Genomic DNA, 23,455 nt, shown 5'->3' with positions numbered 1-23,455 from the left:
GTGATGCTGCTGTGGTGCGTGGGTCTGGCTTTCAGTGGGCACAGCAAGGTCCCCCCCCAGGGTCAGGCTGAGGCCTGCAGGCTCTTCCCTTGCGGTGAGGGGCTGGGGGCAGCAGGGCTGGAGCATCCTCAGGGGGTCCGGCCACGCTGCCGTCCCGTGTGAACGCAGCCTCTCCCAGCCCGGCCGGGGCGCGCACGACCACGTGGGAATGTCCTGTCCTGGCGGAGGAGGTGGCGGGGATGGTGGGGGAAATGTGTGGGTGGGAGTGAAGCATCGCACGGCGATGGGAACCGACAGCTCCAAGGAGGGGGTCTTCAGGGATAGATTTAGTGGAGGCGATAGAGCCCAGCTGGCTCTGGCTGGCCGTGTGACAAGCCAGGAGTGTGTGTGGCTCCTGCCATCGTTGGGTGGCAAAGCCCTGCCAGAGAGCCCCAAACACCCAACGGGGGTGGGCAGATAGGGTGGGAAGGAGGTAACACTGATCCATGCAGCCCCAGCCAGCCAGACCCCATCAGCGATCCTCCTCCCCGGCTCAGGAAGAAGAGCTCGGAGAAGATGTCCTGGGGCTGATTTGGGGAACAGATCGCCCGAGCACAGGGTGCTTTGCAATGCCAGGGCGCTGGCTCTGCGGGGTCGGGCCAGGGCCTGGCAGTGCTGCTCCTTGGAGGACGTGCCCAGCACGGGGGAGCCAGCCCTAGCCTGGCACCGCGAGGGAGCCAGGAGAAGATAATTTACTTTATTAACAATGTGGGACTGGGTCCCATCTGCTGACTGTGGGGACCAGCCAGGACTGGTGACACCCTGCCACCACGTCAGAGGGGACATGGCACCGGCGATGTCCTGGGCCTCGCTGGATGACTGATGCACAGTGGTGCTGGCCAGATGCTCTTCCTGGCCTTGTGCCATATCTTCTTGGGCAAAAATGTTTCCCCACTCTGGGTTTGATCCTTACGCAGGGGCAGCCCTGAATGAGGCTCCCTGGGGAGATGGTGCTGGCAGGGAGCCTTTCACGCTGCTCTTTATGTATTTCCCTGCGTTCCCTGTCATGCTGATCCTGGAAATCCCGTCCCCCGTCTTTTCCTTTGGCATTTACACCCCTGGGCCAGGTCAGAGGATGGCTGACCCGCTGCTGCAGTGCAGTGTCCCTTTTCCCCTCACTCCGTCCCTACATCTCCCTTCTTGCAAAGATGTTCACGTGTATGCCTGAACATCTCCCTGAGAGGAGACTGGGCTGATCCCTGCCACCCTCTCCTTGCACCCCACGTGTTGTATCGGCCGTGGAAAACCATCCTCTTCTGACGGGTTATTGCAGTCTACAACTACCTGAAGGGATGTTGTAGTGAAGTGGGAGTCGGCCTCTTCTCCCAGGCAACTAGCAACAGGACAAGAGGACACAGCCTCAAGCTTCGCCAGGGGAGGTTCAGGTTGGACATTAGGAAGCATTTCTTCTCAGCAAGGGTCATTAGCCATTGGAAGGGGCTGCCCAGGGAGGTGGTGGAGTCACCATCTCTGGAGGGGTTTAAGAAAAGACTGGACATGGCACTTAGTGCCCTGGTCTAGTTGCCATGGTGGTGTCAGGGCAATGGGTGGACTCGATGATCCCAGAGGGCTCTTCCAACCTGATTGATTCTGTGATTCTGTGGTTCTGTGGTGCCAGGCATCGCTCCTTCCCTGCATCCCTGGGGCTTTCGCAGGCGATTTTCTCTTCAGGCTGAGCAAAATCATTTTGTGCTTCTTTCCTGCGTCGGGCGAACACTTGCTGTGTTACTCATTAACCTGGTTGGTCATGTAACTAGCACTGGACTAAATATTGTTTGAACCGGTGAACCCGAGCCTTGATTCACTCGCTCCTTTCGGCTCCAGGGTGCCGCGGCTCCACGGAGGGGCAAGTTTGCCCCGTCAGCTGCCCTGGGGAGAGCTGAAACGCGGAGGATTTGCAGGAGGTGAAGGAGCCCTCTCGCAAGCTCTTGGGGGCTGTAGGGCTGTGGGTATTCCCAAAGCCAGGGCTTGGCTTGGGATTGAATGCGGTTGGATTTTGGGGCCGTGCCGGCACCCTTTGCTGCTGCATGTGCCAGCCCTGCCCCGTGCCGGCAACGCCGCCGTTCCTTCCGCCTCGCCGAGCGGCAGCCTGTTTAATTCAGCAAGTCATAAATTCATAATGCCGATTTACCACGCAGGGCCATGAATATTTGATAGCGGCCACTGGCTCGGGGAGGAAAAGGGGGTGGCTGATGGGGGGCTGGCACAGAGCGGGGCTGCCCGGGCTAGTGTGGCTGTACTGGAGAGATGTGGTCTCCTCCTCCAGCCCTGCAAACCTGCCCGCAGTGGGATGAAGCTCTGCGGAGGGATGCGTGGGGGCCGGGACAGCAGCTGGAAGCTGTCAGTTCGAGGGAGGGATGAAGCAGGGAGCACAGAGCAGAGGGGGGAACCCGCTGACTGGTGATGAAGGGGGAAATTTTGAGACCTTGAGGGGGGACTTGGTTGTCCCTAAGGATGACCATGGGGGGCTGCCCCATATGTGCTGCCCGACGGCGGCTCCGCTCTGCAGCGATTTGGCAATTAGCGCGGTGAACTCGGGAAGCCCCTTGACCCCCGACCCCGGCTCACTAATTGGCTGCGGGGAGGAACGTTGCCGTCCGCGGAGGGGTAAGGAGGAAGGAAACCTTCTCCCCTAGAGCTGCCGAGACATCAAGGGGAAGGCACGGGCGGGGGAGTTCAGCTGTGCAAAGACAATATTTTGCAGTTCACTCTGAAAGAGCCTCTTCCTGCTGATGGATCCCGAGCGTTTTGCCCATCGTAAGCAAAAGCTGTTGCAGCCGGCGGCCCCTCGGCAGCCCCTGCTCTGCGCTGGCAGCGCCGAGGGTCGCCTTCCTTGCTCCTTTGGAGGGGGCTGCTCTCTCCTGCCTTGCCTTCGCCCGAGGTCCCCGCTCCCTTGGGTGCGTGAGGGTGATGGAGGGAGCCAGGCGTGGAAACTCTGGGGTCCCCCATGAGCCATCCTGGCTTCCCACAGTGGCAGATCAGGGTGTCGGTGGAGCCTGATGGAATGTGACGGCTCCAGCCGGGCGTGCGGCTGCGGGTTGCCATCGCAGGGGGGACAGGGCTGAGGCAGCTTGGAGGTGCCCTGGTGTGTCGGTGCCTTCCCCAGCACCGCTCGGCGAGTGCCAGGGACTGTGGCATGCCGCCGATAAGGTGGCCCCCAGCCTGCGGAGCTGCAGTGGCACCCGCTCGCTGAGTGGTTCGCGCTGAGACAAGCCAGGCCAGCCCGAGTGACAGGTCTCCCCTTTTACGGTAGCTTTTATCTGTCCCTGGGGAACGCGGCCCCAGCGCCGGCTCAGCCCGTGGCGGCACCGCCAACAGCCGTGCTGCCTTCCCTCCTGCTACCCCAAACTTTCCCATCAGTTGGCCACATCCCTGCTGCACCGGCTCCTGGACCCACTGCTGCCACCCCGGGGTATATAGCAGGGATTAAAGCCCCTTCCCAGCACACCGGGGGTTCTGCCCTGTGCTGGCTTCGCTGGGAGCAAAGAGGGCACGTGTCCGGTGGTGGCTTGCAGCTCCATGCTGGATTGGGGACAGTGGGGTGCCAGCACATCCCTGGGTGTTGCATCTCAAACCCCGCAGCCTTTACTCTGCCCTGGAGGCTCCCCCAGCTCAGACCTGAACTTTTCACCCAGGACGTGACTCCGCACACTCCCCTGGTCGTTGCAACACCGGCGCCGGTGGGACTGCTATCGGGGCTGCGGCTTAGGGGATTTGGGAGCCTGGCAGATGTGGGCAGCTCTGCTTTAATTTACGGTGACAAATGTTTATGGGCCTCATGCTAGAGCCCATACTTCACTGTCTCTGTGGTCGGCTTCCTCTTACAGCCTAGAAAGGACCAGAATGCCATGGGCTGGTGCTGGGAGAGGGGTTTCCCATGACAGTGTGCATGTCTTCTGTACCAAACACTGTCACCTTCCCCCTACAGCGAGCCCAGAACGTGGGGTGACAGTGTGGGAGCACAGCGACCATGCTGCTTGGAGGGGATGAGAGAGACGAGGAGCAGCTGGGAGGAACTGGGAAGATGGGGTTTGTCTTGGTGTTTGCTGGGAAGCAGCTCTGAAGTGACGTAGGATGGATGGGTGGACACGTGTATGGGAACAAGCCCTCGCTGCTGTCACATTACTGGGAGCAGAGTGGGAAGACACCAGACCCCTCCAGGAGAGGTGTTCTCCTCGGTCACTGCCCCACCTGGCTGTTTTCAGGCTGTCCCAGAGCTCTGCTCTGTCGGGTGTCTCCGCCGGCGTGGCATGATGCTCCCAGTCGATCCCCAGCAGCATCCCTGCCAGACCACGCTGTGGCCGCCACGGTTACAGGGTGGCTGCTCAGCGAAGCGCTCAACCGGCTCCCTGGAACCGCTGTTCCTCTGAAATATTCATCAGCGTGCTCCGCGGGAGACACCGAATTGCTCTAAACCTCGCTGAATATTTCATCCCCCGCCCTGCAAAGGGTACCACCGTTTTGCCGGAGCTGGCGATGTCCCCGGGCTCGGATCCTTCTGAGATAAGCTGCAAAGAAAAGGGCAGGTGTTGTCCCACAAACCTGCCCATTCACTGGGGCCGTGACACCAGCCTGCCCCACCACACAGGCCCCTTCTCCTCCTCTTCTCCCCACCGTCTCCATAACACCTCCCAGTCACAATATTTCTTGCCCACACCATTCCCACGAGCGACTGTTGACTGATAGACCCAAGGGGTACACCAGGAGTGGGTGGGGACAGCTCTGCCAGTGCTGCCCAGGGTGGATTGGGGTGCAGTGGGTGGTGGGGTGCAGGCATCAGGGCTCCTTGGGGTGCAGCGATGAGTGGAGAGGTAGGGTGCAGAGATCAGGGAGGTTAGCAGACGATGCGTCTGCTAACAGTGGGTGCAGGACTTAGCAGGGGCGCAGGGGTGAGCGGGAGGGACAGGGATTATTGGGGGGCGCAGTCATTAGCAGCGACGCGGGGATCAGCAAAGGGTGACAGGTTTTGCGCAGCAGCTCTGCCTTCCAGCGTTCGACCGTGGCTGCTGAGTGCTCTGAGGCACCCAAGTTACTCATTATTCTGATTAATTCGTCAGCAATTTTGACCAAATAAGTCAAGAAAGCGGAAAAATATCTTGAAGAGCTTCTTGCCCCTTGCTGTCCTGCCTGGAGCGGGGTTGGGAGCTATCGCTGCGGTGCCAAGGCTGGTTGCTGGCCCCTCCACTGATTTCACTGGTCTCAGGGATGGGGGATGGAGGCAAACCAGGGCTGCCCACCCTGGGGACACAGAGAAACGTGTCTGGCCCCATCCCACTCCCTCACCCCACTCCTTGGGGGGGTCTTTCTCCACCTCCCTGCTCCAGGAGTTAAAACCTTCCCTCCAGCCTGGCGCTGCTCATGGAAAGTTTATATATAGCCTTTTGTTTTTGCCAGCGTCCCCCTTGAGTTTAAATAGCTCTTCCCCGTCCCTGGTGTTGACCCCGGATGTATTTATAGAGAGCAATCAGATCTGTGCTCAGCACCGAGCAAACCAAGCTCGTGTTGTCCCCCGCTGTGGGAGGCTCTTACATCAGCCTGGCTTCACGTGTAGCCTTGCCCAGAAGGAGGAGGCCTCGAGGACTGGAAGGGGGGCTGCTTGGAGGGTTCATAGCTGGGGCTGTGCCAGGCTGTGGACAGCTTCCTTTGGGGTGGCCGCACCAATTCTGGCCGTGGAGCAGCTTTTTGGTTTGCCATCATTAGGGTTCAGAGTGAACGCTGGCTTGCAAGGACCGGTGCCACTTCTCCTGAGACTTGCCGTGTCGTGTGTTTCATGTCGTGGAGGTGAACTGTGTCTCTGGTGCCACGGGCCAGGGCTGAGAGCGATCTGGCAGGGTGGTTTATCTCCCCAGGGTTAAGCGGCAGACTCCTGCCACCTCTCCTCCAGCCAGCCCGCTCCCCCCGCGGGTGCCAGCTCCGCTCCCAACCCCGGAGGTCTGGGCTGCTGGGGCGGCCTCCCTCCCAATCTCAGCTCTTGACTATTTAAGGCAAATCTCCTCGCTGGACTTTTAAACAAAACCCGGGCTCCTCTTGCTCTCCTCGTTTTAAATAACTCGCCTGGCGTAAACAGAACGAGGCATGAGACTATAAATCAGGCGTTCCCGGGACCTGCCTGGCAGAGCTTGTGTGCGGAGGGCTCGCCAGACCCCCGGGCTTCACGGGGAGCTCTTTTTGGTGCCTGGGTGGGGGGGAGCGATAAAAGAGGGCAAGAGGGGCTCTGGTGGGGCGGGCGTTCCCAAGGAGACTAATGAGATTACGGGGTGAGAGGCGCTGCCTGGGCTGCCGGCGGTTGGGGCGAAATAATTAAGGTTGCAAAACATCACGGCCCCACCAGGGCTGGAATTTTCTGGGCCATATTCCCTTCCTGAAAATGAATTTTTCCATGGAAATTTGTGCTGGTGATGGTCAGTGATGCCATGGGTGTCTCGCAGGAATTATTTTGGGGGAAAAGCCTAGACTGCAGTGTGTCAGTCGTGGGGACACGGGCGCTTCGCACCACCGCATCTCCCCTCCCGTCCCATCAGCTGAAGCGATAGGCAACGGCCGGCTCTGGAAAATGGGCCCTTGCTGCCGTCGCTCCTCGGTGTTTACGTGCTGTGGTGGAAGCAGAGCAGAAGTAATTATAGCTCGTCCCAAGGACCAGTGCTTCCCATGATAAAACTCTTCGTTCGCTGTGGTTTTAGGGCTTTGCCAAACGTTAATCGTGAGCTGAAGCCTTTCGTGCTGGGTGTCCGACATACCAACGTATGCGAATTTATCTAAACAGTCAAGTTTAAACAAGTCTGGCGTTTCTAGGACTGAGAATTGGGAAGATATACTGCTTTGGTTTGCTGCCAAAGCTTGAAACTCTGAGGGGCAAGACTTGGGGTGCCCTGGGGATGGGGACGGGTCACTAACGGTGCCCATCGGGAGCCCCAGGCTCTGGCCAAGCCAAGGAGCCCTCAAAAACCCCACAGGTTGTGCAGGCTCCTTGGCTTTGCCCAGCTGAGCTGTGGTGAGCAGCCCCCGTGTCGGGACGGCACGGGGAAAGGCGCTGCTGCGGTGCGTTGGCTTTCGTACCCTCAGCTCCAGGAGGGCAGGAGCTGCCTTCCCTTCTCCACCCAAAGACAAGCAGGATGGATGGAGCAGCCTCTTGCAAGGTGACGCTTCGTTTAGCTCGCATCCTCCCCTGTCTCGCTAATCCCTCTTGTTATCCCCATGACCAAGGAGCAGCCTTCGCAGTGCCAGCGGCGGCTTCTACACAGCAGATTGCACCCTTGGCCAGGAAGCGTCATCTCCGTGGGTCCTCCTTGACCAGAGGAGACGGGAGGCTGGAGTCAGCAGGAGGTCTTCTCCATGGCATGCTTGGTAGGCTGGGATCTCCCCCGTGCTGGGCAGCAGCATGTAGGGGCTGACGATGGAGGTGTCCCAGGCTGCCCTTGGCAGTGCTCAGCACAGCAGGGCTTTACATTCGCCTGGAGAACAGCAGGGAGGAGGAAGGAGGCTGCAAGGAGTCTTCTTCCCTACCCTTGAAGCCACCCATGGATGTGTGCCCCCAGGGTTTAGAGTCCAGAGAAGGGCAACGAAGCTGGTGAAGGGTCTGGAGCACAAGTGTGATGAGGAGCGGCTGAGGGACCTGGGGGTGTTTAGTCTGGAGGAAAGGAGGCTGAGGGGAGACCTTCTTGCTGTCTACAACTGCCTGAAAGGAGGGTGTAGCGAGGTGGGGGTTGGTCTCTTCTCCCAGGTAACAAATGATAGGATGAGAGGGAATGGCCTCAAGTTGTGCCAGGGGAGGTTTAGATTGGAGGTCAGTGAATATTTCTTCCCTGGAAGGCTTGTCAAGCACTGGCACAGGCTGCCCAGGGCAGTGGTGGAGTCCCCATCCCTGGAGGGATTTAAAAGCCGTGTAGATGTGGTGCTGAGGGACATGGGTTAGTGGTGGGCTTGGCACTGCTGGGTTAACGGTTGGACTTGATGATCTTCTTAAAGGTCCTTTCCAACCAAAACGGTTCTGTGATTCTATGGTGGAGGTGCAGAAGGCTGGCCAAGGGGAACCCGTGGGAGCAGGCAGTGTCCTGGGGAAGGACGTGATAAATGAGCTGATAAAGGGCTTTTCCAGGCTTGTGGCTGCCACAGAGAAAGTGCCACATCCAGGCTGGAGCAATGCTCGTCCCGCATGTTCCCCTCTCGCTCACTGGCTTGCTCCGTCAGGCTTTGGGCACCGCGGTGCACCACGGCCTGTCGCCGGCAGCAGCGGCGGTGGGGGAGCTGAGCCGTGCCGCGTGATTGCTCGCTTGGGTTTTTGGCCATGTGTTTTCCAAGTCGGAAGGTCATGTGTATGTTGGTCGTGTTTCCTTTTGTTTTATTTGATGAGGTCTCCGGTGTGTAGAAGGGCTGGACATTAATAACCTTGGTGAAAATGGGACGCCTTTTCTCTTGGGAGAGTTCGGGTAATGTTTTCTGTGATGACCAGGGAATGTATCATGCAGTGGGGCTTGAAGCTGCCCACCTCCTCCGTTACAAAGGTGGCCCTTCTTGACTGTCTGTATGCTTAATGGCAAAGTTTGGGTGTGTTTCTGCCCTCCATCTGATCCGTAATGTCTCTTAATTAGGTATGAAGATAATTTAGCAGAGGATGAAGAGATCCTGGCCTGAAGAGGCCATGGTGGTGGTCAGAGGTGGGTCTGCTGAGCAGGATGGGACATGGCTCTTCCACTTGGTAGCACCTGGTTGAGGGATCCTAGCTTGGGCAACCCAGGTTTGCTGACATCCAGCGGTGCCTGGGCCAGGTCCTAGGGGTAGGACAACACACGAGGGCTCAGGACACCAATGACACTGATCCTCTCCCTATGCCCTGGGTCAAGCCACATCCCATCTCTGCTGCTCCAGCCACCCACATGGGCACTAAAGCCGATGGTCTCACTGAGCACCCTGTCAGAACCTCAGTCAAACAACCACAGAGGGTGGGAGGGGGCAGGATCTGGCCCGGCAAGGGCTTGCCACAGTACAGCGTGCCTTTTCCCTGCCGCTGGGACAGGTCTGGAGTCCGTCGGTGCCACCTCGTCGGTGCTGAGTGCCAGACGCTAAAGCAGAGCTGCGCTCGCTGACGGAGGAGTGATAGTGGGGCTGGGGGGAGCCTTTCCCTCCGCGGAGCTGAGAGCCTGTCCCTCCGCCAGCGGGGCAGCTCCCTTGATGGCTCAAATGAGGAGGGACGGATCCAACTGCAGAAATTCCTCCATTATGGCCTGTGTGAGACCGCAGCAGCCTGGGCGTCCCAGCTGGACAGGGCATCATACTGATCATATCACCAGTGAGGTCCAGCTGCAGCATGGGGAGAATCTTCATAGAATCCCAGACTGGTTTGGGTTGGAAGGGACCTTAAAGATCATCCAGTTCCAACCCCCCTGCCATGGGCAGGGACACCTTCCACCAGACCAGGTTGCCCAAAGCCCCATCCAACCTGGCCTTGAACACTGCCAGGGAGGGGGCAGCCACAGCTTCTCTGGGCAACCTGAGCCAGGGTCTCACCACCCTCACAGCAAAGAATTTCTCCCTAAGATCTAACCTAAATCTCCCCTCTTTCAGTTTAAAACCGTTCCCCCTTGTCCCATCACTCCATGCCCTTGTAAAAAGTCCCTCTCCAGCTTTTCTGTGGCCCCTTCAGGTACTGGAAGGTGCTAGAAGGTCTCCCTGGAGCCTTCTCTTCTCCAGGCTGAACAGCCCCAACTCTCTCAGCCTGTCTCCATAGCAGAGGTGCTCCAGCCCTCTGATCACCTTCGTGGCCTCCTCTGGACTCGCTCCAACAGCTCCGTGTCCTTCTTGTGTTGGGGGCCCCAGAGCTGGACGCAGCAGGGGGGGTCTCACAAGAGCACCATGGTGGCTTCAGCTGCTCTCCTGGCTGAAAGGTGGTGGAAGGAGCTACAGGGGATGGACATGGAGGGAGAGCCCTGATGGTTGAACATGTCTGCAAGGTCTGGGCACATCGCACGGACCCAGCACGGAGACAGCCCTCACCCCGCACTCGGCAAAGCCGGATTTGTGCTCCATGAAGGGCCAGCTATTGATGCCCCTTGGGCAGTGGCTTGGTGCAGGATGAGTGCTGGAGCCAGGCGTGCAACCACCCCATGCATGGGGTTGGGCTGGCTCTGGGGCCTTTAACAAACACCCATATAAAAGATTTCCACTGGTTTGTTCCCCCATAATTAATACGCCCGGACAGTGCAAATGACACATTAATTATGAAACTAAAGAGATCACAGTACATTGTTCGAGCACCACACAAGCAAGGAGGAGCACTGCTCTTTTTTTCTCTGTATTTCATCTTCAAGGCAAAAAAAACGAAGAGTTTCGGGGCAGACAGAAGTCCTGCCTTCATTTCCTAGGTGAATAAACGGCAAAACCCCTCCATGCAGCAGCGCTTTTTCCACGCTGCATCTGCAACCCATCAGAGGAAAGCGTTTGGGTTTATTGTTCCCGCTCCTGGCTCCAAACAGGCTTTTCTGTTTGGCGGCTTTTTTTTTTTTTTTTAATTCAAATTTTGTAAACACGAGCTCTCCTCGCCCCTTTTTGGTCTGAAGCCTGCTTGGTGGGGTTCACGTCATGGGGCGCGGCGAGTGTCCTCCGAGCTCGGCTCCGGCGGCGCTGCCAGGAGCTGCTCTGAAATGCCCATAAAAGCAGCTTCGCAGCGATTCGATGCGTCTGAGCAAACATTTGTGCACACCTCCGAGCCCTTGTCTTTCTCGGTTAGCTTCAGCTCGTCCTCCTGGGGGAAGGCAGAGCTGGAGAAGACGAGTGGTGACGTATGGAAAGGAATTAAAGTTTGAAAGCGCTCCACCACCATCCTCAAAGCAGCTACTCCATGCATGTGATGTTGGATGAGCCCTGCCGTTCCCCTGCTCCTTGGCTCTGCCCAGCACCCACCAGCCCACCCACAATCCTGCGCAGCCCCTGGGATGGGGCTATTAATCACAGAATCACAGAATGGTTTCGGTTGGAAGGGACCTTAAAGATCATCCAGTTCCAACCCCCCTGCCATGGGCAAGGACACCTTCCACCAGATCAGGTTGCTCCAAGCCCCATCCAGCCTGGCCTTGAACACTGCCAGGGAGGGGGCAGCCACAGCTTCTCTGGGATTGATGGGATCTCTGGGATTGATGAGCTTTGGATCCCATCATTCGGTACCCAAATATCAGCGGTCCCTAGTGCCAGTTTCCCTGCCACAACTTTCATCCTCTGCCCTGTAGCGGTGCTGCTGAATCAACCCTGGGGGTGTCACGGGTTTCAGCACCTCACTGATCAATTTGGGGCATGGAGCGGATGCCCCGAGAGGTTGCTCTGGCCATTACGTGGGGTGACCTGCTGCTCTCCTGCCTTCAAGCATCCTCCTGTTGCTCTGGAGTCCTCACACCTCTTATGATGACCTTCCTCTAACTGCACTTGGCATGCCCATGCTCCAGGGCTGCCCATCCCCTTCTCCCAGGAAGAGCAACATGTCCTGCAGCTATTGTGGTTAAATACAGCAAAAGAACTGGGACCAGCAGGAATCTGAATGGTTTGACTGGGCAGGAGCAGCCCTCCACCACCTGAATCTTTGTGGGGCTTAGGACCGGTGTAGCCATGCAGCATTCGGTCCAACGCATGGAAGGGGTTGGGAGCTGCTCTTCAGCCTGGCATTGGCCGAGCGCCATCCCTGCTGTTTGGGGACAGATGAGCCAAAGGGGGTTGTGGGGCTGGGAGGAATGGCTGGGTAGGCTCTGCGTCGGGCAGAGATGGGGACTGGGAGGTGGGGCAACCACAGAAGGGGCCAGTGAAGGGTCACCAAGGAGCCAGACTGGGCTAGTCTGGCCAAAACGAGGTCAAAAGGGGGTCTACTAGCAGCTTACAGTTCTTAGAGGGGTAGTTACAAGGATGGTGGAGCTACACTTTCCTTGAGAGTGGCAGATGATATAACGTGGGGCAACAGCCACAGATGGTGGCTTAGGAGGGTCGGGTTGGGTGTTAGGGAAGACTTCTTCCCTGCAGGATGGTGCAGCCTTGGGATAGACACCTGGAGAGGTGGGGTTGCTCCATCCTTGGGGGGTTTTCAAGGCAGGCCCAACCTGATCCAGTGCTGGTGACAGTCCTGCAGGCTGTTGGATGGGAGACTCCAGAGGTCCTGTCCCACCATCGCTATGTGGTGCTATAACAAGTCTCCAGAGGTTTGGATGCCGATCCATACCAAAAGCAGCATCTCAGCCCTAAAGCCTTCTCCTGCCTGTGGCTGGAAAGGTCTCTGAGAACTCATTTGAGGTCCTGTAAAGAGTGTTTGGTGACACCAGCACCCAGGTTGCACGTGCCTGTCCCTTCCTGCACCAGTGTCAGCCAGGCCCGTGGCGCAGTGGGGTCGGCTGGTCTGCACTGCTTGCTTGGGAATCGTGGTTTCTCCACATGCCATGGTTAGTGGCCACTTCCCAGCCAGCGTTTCAAATCCCAGTCCAGAATAATTAACCAGAAAGACTAAGGGCATGAGGCGAGAGCAGCTGGGATGCATGGAGGGGTGTACAGGGGCGTCTCCTGGGCAGGTTGGAGGAGAGCAGCAGAGCAGTGCTAGCTGGCATGGTCCAGGGAGATGTGGGGCCTCCTGGGCAAGGACAGGAGGAGGAGAAGTTGGTGCCAGTGGTGAGCAGAGGAAATCCCCCCTTCACTATGCCTCAAACATGTTGGAAGTGGCACGGGAGCATCCTCTCTGCCCTGGGACAAGCACCAAGGCTCAGCAAAACAACCCAGCACTTCATCCAAAGCGTGGTAGAGCCTGCGATGGGCTTGGGGGTAGCGGGGACCCAACGTACCCCCTATGACAACCACCATGATCCCCCAAATGAAATTCCTCTCCTCTCTACAGATGGGTGAATGAGTGCTGGGATCACAAAATGAATGGGCAGCAGATATAGGATGCAGGAGCCCAGCTGAAGCGAGACATCCTTCCGTTATGACCTGTAACCAGCAGACCCTGCTCCTGGCTGTCCTGTCTCCTGTGCTGGTGACCTGCTTGTTGAAGAGTGAGAAAGAGCCCTTGGAAAATGTTAAGCTGAGAAACTATGTGAAAACACACGATTGTCTACAGGTGGTTGTCGTTTTGAGTCCCACCTTGATTTCTCAGCTGTGATCTCTCTGATTACAACCTGTTTCTACCCCAAGTACTTAAGTAACCCCCTTGCTAGGACCCCCTTGATGGTTGTGAGCACCTCACAGCTTTTACTCCTTTTTCTTATTGAGGCACTGCAGTTCCCATCATTTACAGGCAGGACAGTGTGGTTGGAGCTGCTTGCGTGGGGCATCATGGCAGGGCAGCTGGGGACAGGTACAGCTCTGTGGGTGCTGCCCATCCCCATGTGTGAAGTAGCACGGAGGAGACCTGGAAGTTGCTCTGGAGATGAAGATGCTGTTTTTTTCCATCTGGCAGTGACCTGGCCGGGGCTCGTGGCTTGGAGGCCTCCCCAACAAGCTGCTTTCTGAGCCCTGCCACGTACTTGCGGCAGCACGGTTGGTTTTAGGTGGGCATGACTGCTGAGTTACCCCACGCTTGCTGCATGCAAGCTAAGGAGGTTACAACACCGCAAGTGAAGTGCGTATTCAAATGACTGCAGGAAACCACGCAGTCTTGGGCCTCAGAGGAACTTTTTAGTCTCGTTTAGGTGCTTTTCATCAATGTGGATTTGGCTTCACTGCTACCTCATCCACCTCGAACAGGAACTGATGTGGGAGAGGTTGGTGGGCCCAGGCTGTATAGTCACAGCATCAGCTCCACGCTTCTAACCAGTGCATCTCTGTGGACATGGTGTGGCAAGGACAGGGCCTCTGATGCAGAGCTTGGCTAGACTGCAGAGGTAGATGCTGTTGGGTGGTAGATGCCTTGGGGTGAAAAGTGTTGGTGTAAAAATATGTTGCTGTAAAGCTTGGAAAAGCATGGTCCACACCAGAGTGTCACCCTGGTCCTGCACTGGTTCAGCTGATGTGGTCTCAGCTCATGTCTCAGCTCATGCCATTAAAGCTGAGTATCTCCACATGGAAGTGGAGCATCACCCAAAGAAAAAGCCCTCAGCCAAAACCACTGCAGAGACATCACAGTTTTCTGGGGGATGGGCTCACCTGCACAAGCTGGTAGCAGTGACTGCTTCATTTGTCCCACCTTTTGTCTACCCTTGTAAGCTCCTGGGACAGGAAACATCTCCTGTTGGTTGGACCATCACGGGGCAGTTGGCTGGACCATCACGGGCTCCGTGTGCCGAAGCAGGTGCTGCTTTGCCACAGTGCTTTGGGAGGGGAGAGGCTGCCTGGGTGTGATGTTTATGGGGACATCAAAGGGACTTAGGAGGCACAGGATGCCGGGACGTAGGGCTGCTGCCACCACGTACAGCTCTGAGGGGTGGTCGTGCGGGCAGGATGCTTCTCTCTTGCCCAACAGCAACGTGATGAACTTGCCTACAGAACTTTGAGTCTTTTTGGCACGGTGGACAACACCATTCCTAGGAGTTATTCTTACGCTGCAGATGAAGTTACGGTGAAGCACAACATCGCTGCAGGCCAGAGAAAGCCCTTGCTCTGCTGAGAATCCCTCTGTGCCGAGCTCTGCGGGTGGATTGGGGGCTCTCACTGTGGTTCAGCAGGGCTGAGTGTGAAAAGCCTCCCAAAAAAACACCCTGTAGGACAACATTGTAAATAAATAAATTGTTTGGGTTTTTTTTTTTAATTAAAAAGTGAGGTTTTTTCCTCCCCTCTTGCTGGACCTGGCAGGGATGGGGCTTTCTGGCTTAGCGCCTCGTTACACAGCCTTACAGAAAGAAACAGTCGCTTTGCTGCTGTCTGTGTGAGAACTTAAGACCCAAATCCACGGTGCCGCATGCAAACAGCCGCTGCTGCTAAAAGCCCTAACCTAGAAAGCAAGGAAATGCAAAGCTGATGCTCCCAAGGGGACGTTTCCTCCCCTCCAACACACCTCCAGCGATGAAACCACACGGCCCCACAGGCACTCGCTTGACTATGGGAACCACCTTGGCCATGGTGCTGCCTGCATCTCCTTGCCGGTGCTGGACCTGGCGCTCCTTGGGTTGTGCTGGACGATGCTTGTGCACAGGGTTGGCTGAGTTTAGGCTTAAATTTTCATGGAGAGCCTCTGTGTAACCAGGTGGCAAAGGAAGTCAGAGGCTGGGGCTTGAGGAGGGAGGTAAACCCAGGTGTCGGTGGAGAAATCATGTGCAGTTGGTTGGACCATCAAGGGCTCCATGTGCCGAAGCAGGTGCTGCTTTGTCGCAGTGCTTTGGGAGGGGAGAGGCTGCCTGAGTGTGATGTTTACGGGGACATCAAAGGGACTTAGGAGCCACGGGATGCTGGGACGTAGGGATGCTGCCACCACGTACAGCTCTGAGGGGTGGTCGTGCGGGCAGGATGCTTCTCTCTTGCCCAGCAGCAACATGATGAACTTGCCTACAGAACTTGCTTGTGATTGCCCCCAGCTGCGCTCGCAGCTCTTCCCAGCGCGCACAGGAGCAAAACGTGATCCCTGCTGGTTGCTCAGAGGCAGCTGTGGGCTCGGTTTGGTTTTGAAGGGACATTCAGTGCAGCTGGGACAGCACAGGCCATGGGTGCGTTAGAGCATTTCCAGCCAGGGCTCACCCTGGCGAGCCGAGGACTGGGAGCAAACATTGCTTTCCCAGCTTGGGGGGGCTATGGGCTCACTGGGGCAGGGTAGGGCTGATGTTTCCACTTGCTTTCACCCAGCCTTGGCGCTGCAGAAGCAGCAAGGACCAGGTACAAGCAACGCTGGTTAAGCTAATGTGGCTCAGATCCCCTGAACATCTCCCGCTTGGTGGGTTGACCCCGAACCCTTGGGGTTTTACATGTTTGCCTCACACAGGGACCAAGCTGTGGGATGCAGCATTCAGGAACGAGCCACGTACCCCATTTTCTGCTCCCATCACATGTCCCTAACTGCGGGCTGCCTGTTTGCATGGAGGCCTGGAAGAAGGCAGGACCCTCTTCATCCTCTCCAACTGCCATAGCGGCGATGGGAATGGGTTGGGCTGCTCCCTGGGTATGGTGGGGATCTCTGGGCTGCTGTCCCCAAGGAACCAGGGGCTGTTCCTCTGGGGTCTCAGGGACACTGTCCTGGGCTCATAGGGCCACTGTCCTGGGGGATACGGGGCCGCTGTCCTGGGGGATAGGGAGCTGCTCTCCTGGGATATATTGGGCCACTGTCCTGGGGGATATGGGGCTGCTGTCCTGGGGGTTATGGGACTGCTGTCCTGGGGGATATGGGGCTGCTGTCCTGGGGAATATGGGGCCGCTGTCCTGGGGAACATGGGGCTGCTGTCCTGGGGGTTATGGGACTGCTGTCCTGGGGAACATGGGGCTGCTCTCCTGGGGGATAGGGGGCTGCTCTCCTGGGATATATTGGGCCACTGTCCTGGGGGACATGGGGCTGCTGTCCTGGGGGTTATGGGACTGCTGTCCTGGGGGATATGGGTCTGCTCTCCTGGGGGTTATGGGGCTGCTGTCCTGCGGGATATGGGGCTGCTGTTCCAGGCTCATAGGGCTGCTGTCCTGGGGATTATGGGACTGCTGTCCTGGGGAACATGGGGCTGCTCTCCTGGGGGATATGGGGCTGCTCTCCTGGGGGTTATGGGGCTGCTGTCCCACGGGATATGGGGCTGCTGTTCCAGGCTCATAGGGCTGCTGTCCTGGGGATTATGGGACTGCTGTCCTGGGGAATATGGGGCTGCTCTCCTGGGGGATATGGGGCTGCTCTCCTGGGATATATTGGGCCACTGTCCTGGGGGACATGGGGCTGCTGTCCTGGGGGTTATGGGACTGCTGTCCTGCGGGATATGGGGCCGCTGTTCCAGGCTCATAGGGCTGCTGTCCTGGGGGTTACAGGGCCACTGTCCAGGCGTTACAGGACCCCCGTCCTGACCTCCTGGGGCTGCTGTTCCCGGGGCTTGGGGCTCTCTCCAGGGGGTTACGGAGTTGCCGTCCCAGCGCTGTGGGGCTGCAGCCCCGGGGTGCTCGGACCCTCCGTGGGGTTCAGCCACGTCCCCCCCCAGCCCCGGGGATGCCCGGGAGGGAGCAGCCCGGCCCCGCGGCGGGCGGAAGAGGCCGACGGGCCCTTTAAGAAAGTCGAAGGCCGAAAGTTCATCAAAGTTGAGAAAGTTTTTCGTGGAAAAAAAAAAATAATTAAAATAACTCGAGCCCAACAACAACAACAACAAAAAAAGCCCCGTACCCCCCCGCAGCCCGGGGGGGGGAGGAGGGGCCGGTGCGGGATTGGCGGCGGGCGGCCCGGGGGCGGCCCCGGGCGGGGCGGGGGCGGGCGGGTCCCGGCCCCGCTGCTCGGTGCGCGGCGGCACCGGGAGCGGCGGCGGGGGCTGGGGCGCGTCGGCCCCGCAGCTGTGGCTCGTTACGCTCCGCTCCCCCCCCCCTCACCCCCAACCCAGCCCGGCCCGGCCCGGCCCTTAACAGCGGCTCGGTCCCGGGACGCCGCATGTGAGCCGGGAGGGCAGCGCTGCCCCGCACCGCCCCCGCGCACCGCCCCCCGCGCACCGGCACCCCGGACACCACCGGCCCCGCCGAGCTCCGGAGCAGCCGGCACCACACCACCCCCTACCCCGGCACCCACCACCCCACCATGAGCAACCTCAACAAGGACACCGAGCACACCAACGGCGGCGGCAGCGTCGAGGAGGAGGTGGGGGACGGGGCACGGCGGGGCTTCGAGGGACCGGGGCGTCGGGGATGGAGCACCGGGGCTTGGGGGAAGCTGGGATGGAGCAGGGCGGTAGGGAACAGGGTATGGGGCGTTGGGGATGGAGCACCGGGGCTTTGGGGAACCGGGGATGAAGGAGGGCGGTGGCAGGGGACAGGGGATGGGGCATCGGGGATGGAGCAGGGTGGCAGCAGGGAACCGGGGATGGAGCACCGGGGCTTTGGGGGACCGGAGATGGAGCACGGCAGGGCTTCGGGGTATCGGGGCTTTGGAGAACTGGGGATGGAGTGTCGGGGTTGGAGCACTGGGGCTTGGAGGATCGGAGATGGAGCATCGGGGCTTGGGGCAATTGAGGATGGGACATCGGGGATGGAGCACCGGGGTGTTGGGGGACCGGAGATGAAGCACGGTGGGGCTTTGGGGCACCAGAGATGGAGCACGGTGGCAGCCGGGAACCCAGGATGAGGCGTTGGGGGACTGGAGATGGAGCACAGCGATGTTGAGGAGCCAGGGATGCGGCACCAGGGAGCTGGGCACGCGGCACCGGGGTGTCGGGGTGACGGAGCGCAATGCCGTGTTTGGGGAACCGAGGACATGGTGTTGGGGCTGGACCTCTGGGGTGTCGGGGGGACCAGAGATGGGATGTCGGGGCCGCCCTGGGTGGTGGAGCCGAGGCTAGGCAGTGTATGGAGGTGTTGGGGTGCTGTTGGAGCACCCCGGACAGGGCACTGGGAGCAGCTCTCAGGGCTGGAGCCCTGCAGGCCACCCAGGGGATGGGGTAGGGGCTGGATCTGGGCTGGGGGCTGGGCAGAGTGAGCCCTGGGAGCCCCCTCATCAGCTCGGTGTCCTTGTAGCCTTGTGGGGCAGGGGACTGCCAGGTCCCCGCTCCCTCCAGCCTAGCCCATGCCCGTGGGCATGGTGTCCTGTCCCCAAGCCTCTGTGGCTGGAGGACACCAGGCTGCTGCATCAAGCAGCGCTCTGCCCATGTGGGCTACTAGGGACCACTTGGACCATGGTGGTGGGGACCTTGCCCTCCTCCCTGTGTGCTGGCAGCCTGGTTGGGGCTGGAGGGCTGTAAGCTGCCCTGCCAGCCGTCCCCTTCCATGGATGGCCATTGCACGCCAGAGCCTGGATGCTTCTGGACTCTGTGCTGGGGGGGCTTGCAAGGATCCCTTGTCCGTAGCCACATGCTGAGCTTGCAGCCCTGCGTGTTTGTGCTCTGGGGCGTCGGAGCCGCTGGATGGGTGGCAGCACCCATCTCGTCGCACCTCTTGAGCAGGCGTTGGCGCAGTAGATCACCAGCTACCCTCCATCTTGGAGAAGGCACCGGAAAGCACCCGGCCTCGGTAGCGTTTTGCTGCAGTCCTCCGCGCCCGGCCCTCGGGGCCGGGGAGGTGCTCTGCCCCCTCCCCTCGCTCTCCTCCAGCGCGCCGTGCGCTCGCGCCGCCGCAACATGGCGCCCGGCTTGCTCCGCCACCCACCCGGGGCCGGACAGTCCCCGTGCACCAGCTGTCTTGGGGCCATCGCGCTCGTTGGTCTCCAACCCCAGCGTGGGGGGACCCGGGTAATGGGGTGGAATGGATTGGAAGGCGGTGGCCGTAGCGTTTCTCTCCCCTGCGCGGCGCGGGGCTTAAGTGACGCGATGGGACGTGGATGTGATGCTGCTGGTGACATGTCCCAGCCTCGCTGGGTGGCACTGGTGTGGGTGGGTAGAGAGATGGAGCACCTGGGGCCCCGTGCCGCTTCCCCGGTGCGGGGAGGCTCGGTACCAGGGGGTTTCGTGGGCTGCACACGCGTGCGCAGAAGACTCGATGCGGCTCCTTGATCCAATTATTCACTGGCCTGCAAAGCTCCCCGAGGTCGATGCCGCTTGGTGCATCCCAGTGGCGTCGTTCTGGGTGGTGGCTGGGCGAGCTCTTGGTGCTGGGGCAGAGCAAGTGTGTTCCCCGCTGCCAGGTGGTGGTTTGGTGAAGTGGGTGCTGGAAGTAATTGCGTTTTGGGTGCCTGGAAATCCAACCCTTTGGGGAAGCTAGTCCTGTTTGGAGGCTGGAAAACTGAGCTGAAGATGGCATCCCTGGGGAACAGGGCAGGGGTTGACCAGAAGCGGCCCCTGCTCTCTGTCGTGCTGCCTTCGGGTGTGTGCAGGGAGGGAGATGGTCTGGTCCACCCTGCTAAATGGTCTGCAGCCTCACCGGAGGTGCATTTGTCACCCTGCACCCAGGGGTGCAGCGAAGGAGCGACCACCCTGGAGGTGGTGGGCTGGGACTGGTGGGGGGGGTGTCCCCATCCATGGTGGGGCTGCTGTCGGAAAGCCCTCTCTCCACCAGGATCCATCAGAAATAACGCTGTGGGTGATGAGCTGCTGGCTGGGCTCCATGGTGGCCGCTCGGAGCCCGCGGGAGCCCTCTGAACGCTTGTTTTTCCTGTACATCCTCCTGGCTGACCAGGAGCCGTTCCTCACTGCAGAAGAAGCTAATGGTGGCACAAGGAGTGACCTTGTGTCCAGGGTCCTGGGGGTGCTTAATCCCACGTCCCACCCAAATTCTTGCCCAGAGCTCCCCAGAGTAATAAGTGTAGTGAGATGTGGGGTCCTTCAGTCCCACCACGCATGGGAGGGTGTGCTGGAATATCTTCCCACGCTGCGTGGGTAGCTCTGCCGGATCCTGGCGCTGCGGACACTCCTCCATTTTCCTCCCCCCCTCCCTGTGAGCCTCCTTCGCTGCCTCCCCGAGCGCTTGCAGAAGGGTGCTGTGCACCCCAGATACGGCAGGGCAAAGCTCACAAATTCACCCTTTTCTTTTTTTTGTTCCCTTTATCTTATCTGCGAGCCCCTGGATCTCGCAGCCCCTTCCTGCCCGGTGACATGCGGAGGACAGGAATGCCTCTCGCTCCTCTCGAGGTCGTTAACGGGAATGTTAAACAAACAGGGCCTGATGTCAGTCCCTGCTGTTCCTCACCAGACACCTCCCCAAACTCGATCCCTCCCCGCTCGCTGCTATCTCCTGTTTGGTTTTCCAGGCAGCCGCCGATCTGCGTGACAGCGTACGGCCCTGGTGCGAGACGGGCGGCTGCCGGGGTGCTGCGTGCCCCCCTGGCAGGCAGAGCTTTTCCCAGCAGCTGGAGGAGCTTTCTTGCTTGCCATGGACACTAAATGTTGTGTTCGTGGCCCTGTAGCAACAAGGACCCTGTGTGTTCACCCTGCTCTCTTGGGTGTCTGGTTGCTTCTACTCTACATCCTTCCTCTCCCAGGAGGTCCATGGGGAGTTGTAGGTCCATGGGGAGTTGTAGGTCCATGGGGAGTTGTAGGTCCATGGGGAGTTGTAGGTCCATGGGGAGTTGTAGGTCCATGGGGAGTTGTAGGTCCATGGGGAGTGAGGGAAATCTAGGGATGGTTGTCTAGATACTTCAGCTGTCTGCTTTGAGTCTAGGGTTATCCCATGTGTCCTCTTGGCCCCTTCCCTCTGAATGACAGTGGCCAGTCTTGAGGGCCTGCTTGCAGCTCCATGGGTGGTGGCTGCTGCTGTCGTGGTAGAACTTGGGCATCGTGGACTGCTGAACGTGGAAAGCATCAAACGTGAGGTTGTGCTGGGTGGGCAGAGCCCAGATGAGGACCAGGAGAAGCTACCTGGCTAAGCTCTGCTAGGAGAGAATCATCTTCCCTGTTGGTCCGTGGCAAGGCTGCGGGGTTACCCATTAGGGTTAGAAAATGCCCTGTTAGGGGAGGCAGGAGGCTCTCGGCTCCCAGCCAGCCCCCTCGGTAGCGAGCGCTTCATCCCTGGCCTTTCTTAGCTGTTGCACGCCGGGGCTGCCAGAACCACCCAGGAACACCACTTGTGAGCAGCCTGTGTTACGTGCTGGATGTCTGTAGTGCTTCGTGGACTGGTGCCAGGCATCTCTTGATTTCTGTAATCTCTGCTTGAGCGGACCTAGATACCTCTTGCATGCATGGATTCTAGCGCTCTGACTTGAAACAAATAAGGTCAATATAATTCTGAAGTCAAATGACTCCGTGGTGCTGCTCTTTGCTACAAAGAACTTGAGGGTGTAGTAGTTATGGTCGCCGCTTGCTAATCTTCCTGTACTTGGTCTGGCTGAACGGGGATGGTGCTTCAGAGCTGTTTTCATGCATTGTAAAAGTCCCCTCAATGTTAGATGCAGCTTTCTGTTAGTGACAGATTGTTGGCTGTGCAAAGATCCTGAAGTCACCATGCACGCAGAGGTTCTGGGAACTGGTGTGTTCCCAGACCTCCTCTTCGTCTATCAATGAGTTGCTTTTACTGGGGGAGGGATGTGGGAATCTCCCCGTTATCTCCTCGTGTCCTCGTGCCTCTGTAAATACCCTGTGAAGAAGCTTCCTTCTCCTTTCTTGCTCTTTCAACTCTAAGTTTCTTAGACGTGAGCCTAAGTTGTTTTGAGCATCAATATCCCAACTAGTCCCCATGATGGGGTAACTGTCCTTCCTCCTGCTACCTGGCTGGGTAGCTGGTCTAGGAAACGAGACCCAGCTTCAGAAATGAGTCTTTCTCTCTGGCTCATCTGAGGAGCTGCTGAGGAGAGCTGTCCCTGCTTGGCCTCAAAATGAAGGGGTTTCTGGTGGTGCCTGCAGAAGTTTTGAAGGGCCAAACCCAAAGGCTCTTCTTTCGTGCTTTCTCCTCCCTAAAGTAGGAAGGATGCACTTGGAGATGTCTGGAAGGTAGCTAAGAGTAGCTGAGGCTTTGCTGTCCTTTCCTCATGCCTCTGCTAGAGGAACAGGCAGTGTGGGAGGTCAAGTATGACCCTTGCTGGAACCACTATGGAAGGCTTTTGGAGCCAAAAGATCCTTTGGCTTGCTGATCTTGGCCATGCCAAGTCATGAAGACTTTGCTTCTGCCTATCCTGGACCTACAAGTGCCTGAAGTAAAGGCTTTGGCTTGAAGCCTCACCAGGGCATGAGTGTGGAAGTGCTCAGCACCTTCTCTCCAGGAGTACCTGGCACTAGCTGGGACCCAGTAGCCTTCTCAGATCTGGAGGTGAGCAGTCTCAAAAGTGTATTCCTAGGGATACCTGTCCACCCTGGAGCAGGAAAGTACCTTCTGCAGCAACAGCCACCATTACACGTGGATGGCTCATGTGGCAGAGGCTGTAAGTGGAAAGGATTCATTTGCACTTGAAAAGACCCATGTGGGATGGCTGGAATTGAATTCCTCCTGCGTGCCCAGAGCTGTGAGGTTGGAGCTGGTGAGGGAGCAGGGCAGTGGGACGCAGCCCCAGCACTGGAGCTGCTGAACCTGGGCCATGCTGAGGTGTGTCAGCATAGCTGTGATCCCGAGCCAGCATGGTGTGTCTGATGAGGAGGGACCCTGGGGCAGGCAGTGGTACCAGCACTGTGAGGAGATGTGTGCCGGGTGACCCTGCCCTTGGCGTAACAGAAGTGGATGCTGCAGGCTTGGCAAGGACGCTTTGACCACTGTACCGCAGGGTGATGGTGTGGTAGAGAGGCTGCCTGTCCCAGGGCCTGCTGTCCTCCTCGGTTCAGCCCCAACAGAGAGGGCTGTTGTGATGCTTTGGATGATGGCTGGATGGCAGGTGAGTGTGGAGCTAGAGGCTTATACGAGGTCTGGGCTCTTCCTGGTGCATCTAGGGTGGTGAGGCGTTCTTTGGCCCCAGGGCTCACCCACTGGTTCTTGCTTGGAGAGGGGAGCAGGGATGGTGCTGAGGCTTGCT

General features: G+C 58.6%; 1 protein-coding gene across 2 annotated transcripts in view; it reads left to right on the top strand.

Annotated features, from left to right (window-relative positions):
• Positions 1-17,448: 17,448 nt before the first annotated feature.
• Positions 17,449-23,455, top strand: part of RBPMS2 (RNA binding protein, mRNA processing factor 2) — a 30,124-nt gene continuing 24,117 nt past the window's right edge. For both annotated transcript variants that reach the window (XM_068410471.1, XM_068410472.1), the window contains exon 1: positions 17,449-17,734. In XM_068410471.1, the coding sequence (XP_068266572.1) occupies positions 17,675-17,734 (60 nt within the window). In that variant the 5' untranslated portion in view covers positions 17,449-17,674. The remainder of the gene's footprint in view (positions 17,735-23,455) is intronic.

The sequence above is a fragment of the Nyctibius grandis genome, chromosome 11 (genome assembly GCF_013368605.1).
Source record: "Nyctibius grandis isolate bNycGra1 chromosome 11, bNycGra1.pri, whole genome shotgun sequence".
NCBI lineage: Eukaryota > Metazoa > Chordata > Aves > Nyctibiiformes > Nyctibiidae > Nyctibius > Nyctibius grandis.
The sequence above is the reverse complement of the archived record's forward strand: the minus strand, read 5'-3'. Positions and strand labels throughout refer to the sequence as shown.